Below are 2,540 nucleotides of genomic sequence, written 5' to 3' on the forward strand. Positions count from 1 at the left end.
CCTGTCTTGTCCCCCTCCCCCAGGGTGCCCCGCTGTGGACCCAGGTGTCCTGTCCCTGCCTAGGTCACCCCTGGGGACCCAGGAGTCCTGCCCCCCCCCCAGATGTCACTCGCGTCCAGGCAGCTCTCGCACTGGTGCACGATCGTTAAAGAAGTTCCTTGACCCTCGGTTTCCCGAAGCAGAGTCTCAGACACCGAGTATCACAAACTGGTTTACTGGAAGTGGTTCAGCATCAATTAACAGCTCGAGCTGGGTGCCTCCACAGAGGGACCCCGCACAAGGACAGCCCTGCGCAATTATACCCTTACAATCTAAGTTCCCCACCCCTCATGCGAGACTTCAGACCAAGAGTCATATTCAGATCTGGGGTCTTCCCCTTCTCCATTGGGTTCATTCATTGTCCCTCGTATGGCCAAATGTCTCCCAAAGAGAATTTCTGCTGGTGTTAGTCCTATGGGTTGTCGCGGAGCATTTCGAACATCCCATAGGGCTAAGTTCAGTGCTTCTGGCTATTTTAGACTAGTGTGTGTGCCTAGTCTTGATATTTTTTCCTTTTAATGTTTTATTCATTCTTTCTAGCTGTCCTGAAGACTGTGGGTGATGAGGGGTATGTAGGTTTCTTTTTTATCCCTAGTGATTTATATAATCAACCGATTCTGTTTGCTGTAAAATGGGCACCCCGTCTGTCTTGATGGCTTCTGGAACCCCATACCTCGGTCTGATTTCTTTTAGGAAGGCTTTTACTACCCCTCCGGAGTTGGCCTTCCTTGTTGGGAAAGCTTCTAGCCAGCCTGATAACTGATCTACTATCACTAACAAGTGTTTGTACCCATTGACAGACGGCATATTTGCGTAATCTCTTTGTAGCCTTTGAAAAGGGCAGTAGGCCCACAGTCGTCACCCTAACTCTGAGCTTGGTTTGCTGCTTGAGAACTTTTGGCAGGTCGGGCAGCTCTTGGTTATCCTTTTTGCAGGAGCGTAAATTCCTGGAGCTGCCCATACTTTTTGTACCTGGTTAGCTACCGCCTCTGCTCCCCCATGAGCTTTATCATGGAACCATCTARCTACAGTAATTACATGTTTCTTGGGTAGAATTGGTTTTCCTCCAGTTGTCCATATTCCATCCTCATTTTGTTTTGCTTCCCACTTTTCCCACTGTTTCTTCTCTTTNTGTAAATAATAGGCATAAGAAGGTTAAACTTTACACAACTACTGTATGGGAAAGTGCGGAAGAATGTCGAGGAGACAGGTGATGGGAGCTGGCCAGACCATTCCGTGGGAAAAGGAGCATCAACAGGGCATGCTGACCCATAGCCACGTAGCTGGGCCTGCGCAGCGTGGCGCTGCACCTGGACTTTGACTCGAGATTAGCGATGAGCTCAATGTGCTTCCTGCGCGTGTGTATAGTAACAAAACCCACGTATAGTGCCCCCCCCCCCACAGTGTTCCTCACCATGGACCGACGCTTGGCAGTGCCAGGGACTCTCCTGCTCCTTTATTGCCTCGACCAGGAAATGGCTTGGGAACCGTGGCTCAGATGCAGAGGTAATAAACGTGCAGTATGGACCTTAGTGTGCCTTGTGTTTGTGTATCTGTCCCTGCCGGGAGTGCAGGTGTCATCCCCGCCGGACCCTTACAATTAGCGTAGTCGGCAGGATACACAAAGGACAATGCCGTGGCCGAGGAGAGTGAAGGGGGAGGGCGAGAGCCACGGAGGGACTGCTCACCTGCAGCTGCCAGGATGGCCCCAGACTGAGCGGTGGGGGCCAGTAGCTGCATTGCTTGCTGCCCTGGCAGTCCCCAAGGACTGGCCAGAGTTGGCACAGGGGGAAAATGTTACCACGAAGGCGATTGAATCCTCTTTACAGGCTATGCCCTTCCATGCCACTTCGGAAGCAGCTTGGAAGCTAGCCAGGCAATTAGGGTGGATGCTGTTGACGGGTGTTCGAGCCTTAGTTAATGAAGTATCGTCTTTGCAGCAATGAGTAAAAGATCTGGAGAAGGAGATTGGAGATTGGCGGGACGCGAAGGCAGTAGCACAGGAGTTGATCACGAGCCAAACTGCAAAGAGTCGGGAATTAACCCATAGGGTAGAGCGATGAACTTTACGAGTGGCTAATGAATGCCGTGGGTGCTGTGGTAAAGCCCCAGCTACAGTTGCCCAGGTGAGAGCACTAATAACTAGACCCCCCTGGGACCCAGAGGAGTGGGATGGTAATATTTGGAGTACTTCCTCTGACTCGGAGATTGAATTTGGATTGGAAGGAGAACTGGCTACTCCCCAGGTCCCACCTCTTGTGCAATTGAAGGGGGAGAGGTGAGTAGACAGGAATACGGTAGAGCAATCTAGGACGTATACCCTGAAGGAATTACGTGAATTTTTAACTGCTTTCCAGCAGCAGCCCCCATGGGAAGTCTTTGTTAGCCTGGTTAGTGAGAGCATGGGATGCAGGTGCCGGATCGCTTAGTCTCGTAAGAGAGGAGCTGAATTTAATGGGCCCCTTATCAACTGATGCTCAAGTACAGTATTATCTTACTCA

General features: G+C 50.9%; 1 protein-coding gene across 1 annotated transcript in view; it reads right to left on the reverse strand.

The window, feature by feature from the left end:
• LOC112963225 (class I histocompatibility antigen, F10 alpha chain-like) overlaps positions 1–1,779 on the reverse strand; it is a 5,458-nt gene extending 3,679 nt beyond the window's left edge. Inside the window, exon 1 of the mRNA XM_026060087.1 lies at positions 1,728–1,779. Coding sequence (XP_025915872.1) covers positions 1,728–1,779 — 52 coding nt within the window. The remainder of the gene's footprint in view (positions 1–1,727) is intronic.
• Positions 1,780–2,540: the final 761 nt, after the last annotated feature.

The sequence above is a fragment of the Apteryx rowi genome, unplaced genomic scaffold (genome assembly GCF_003343035.1).
Source record: "Apteryx rowi isolate R43461 unplaced genomic scaffold, aptRow1 scaffold_1644, whole genome shotgun sequence".
NCBI lineage: Eukaryota > Metazoa > Chordata > Aves > Apterygiformes > Apterygidae > Apteryx > Apteryx rowi.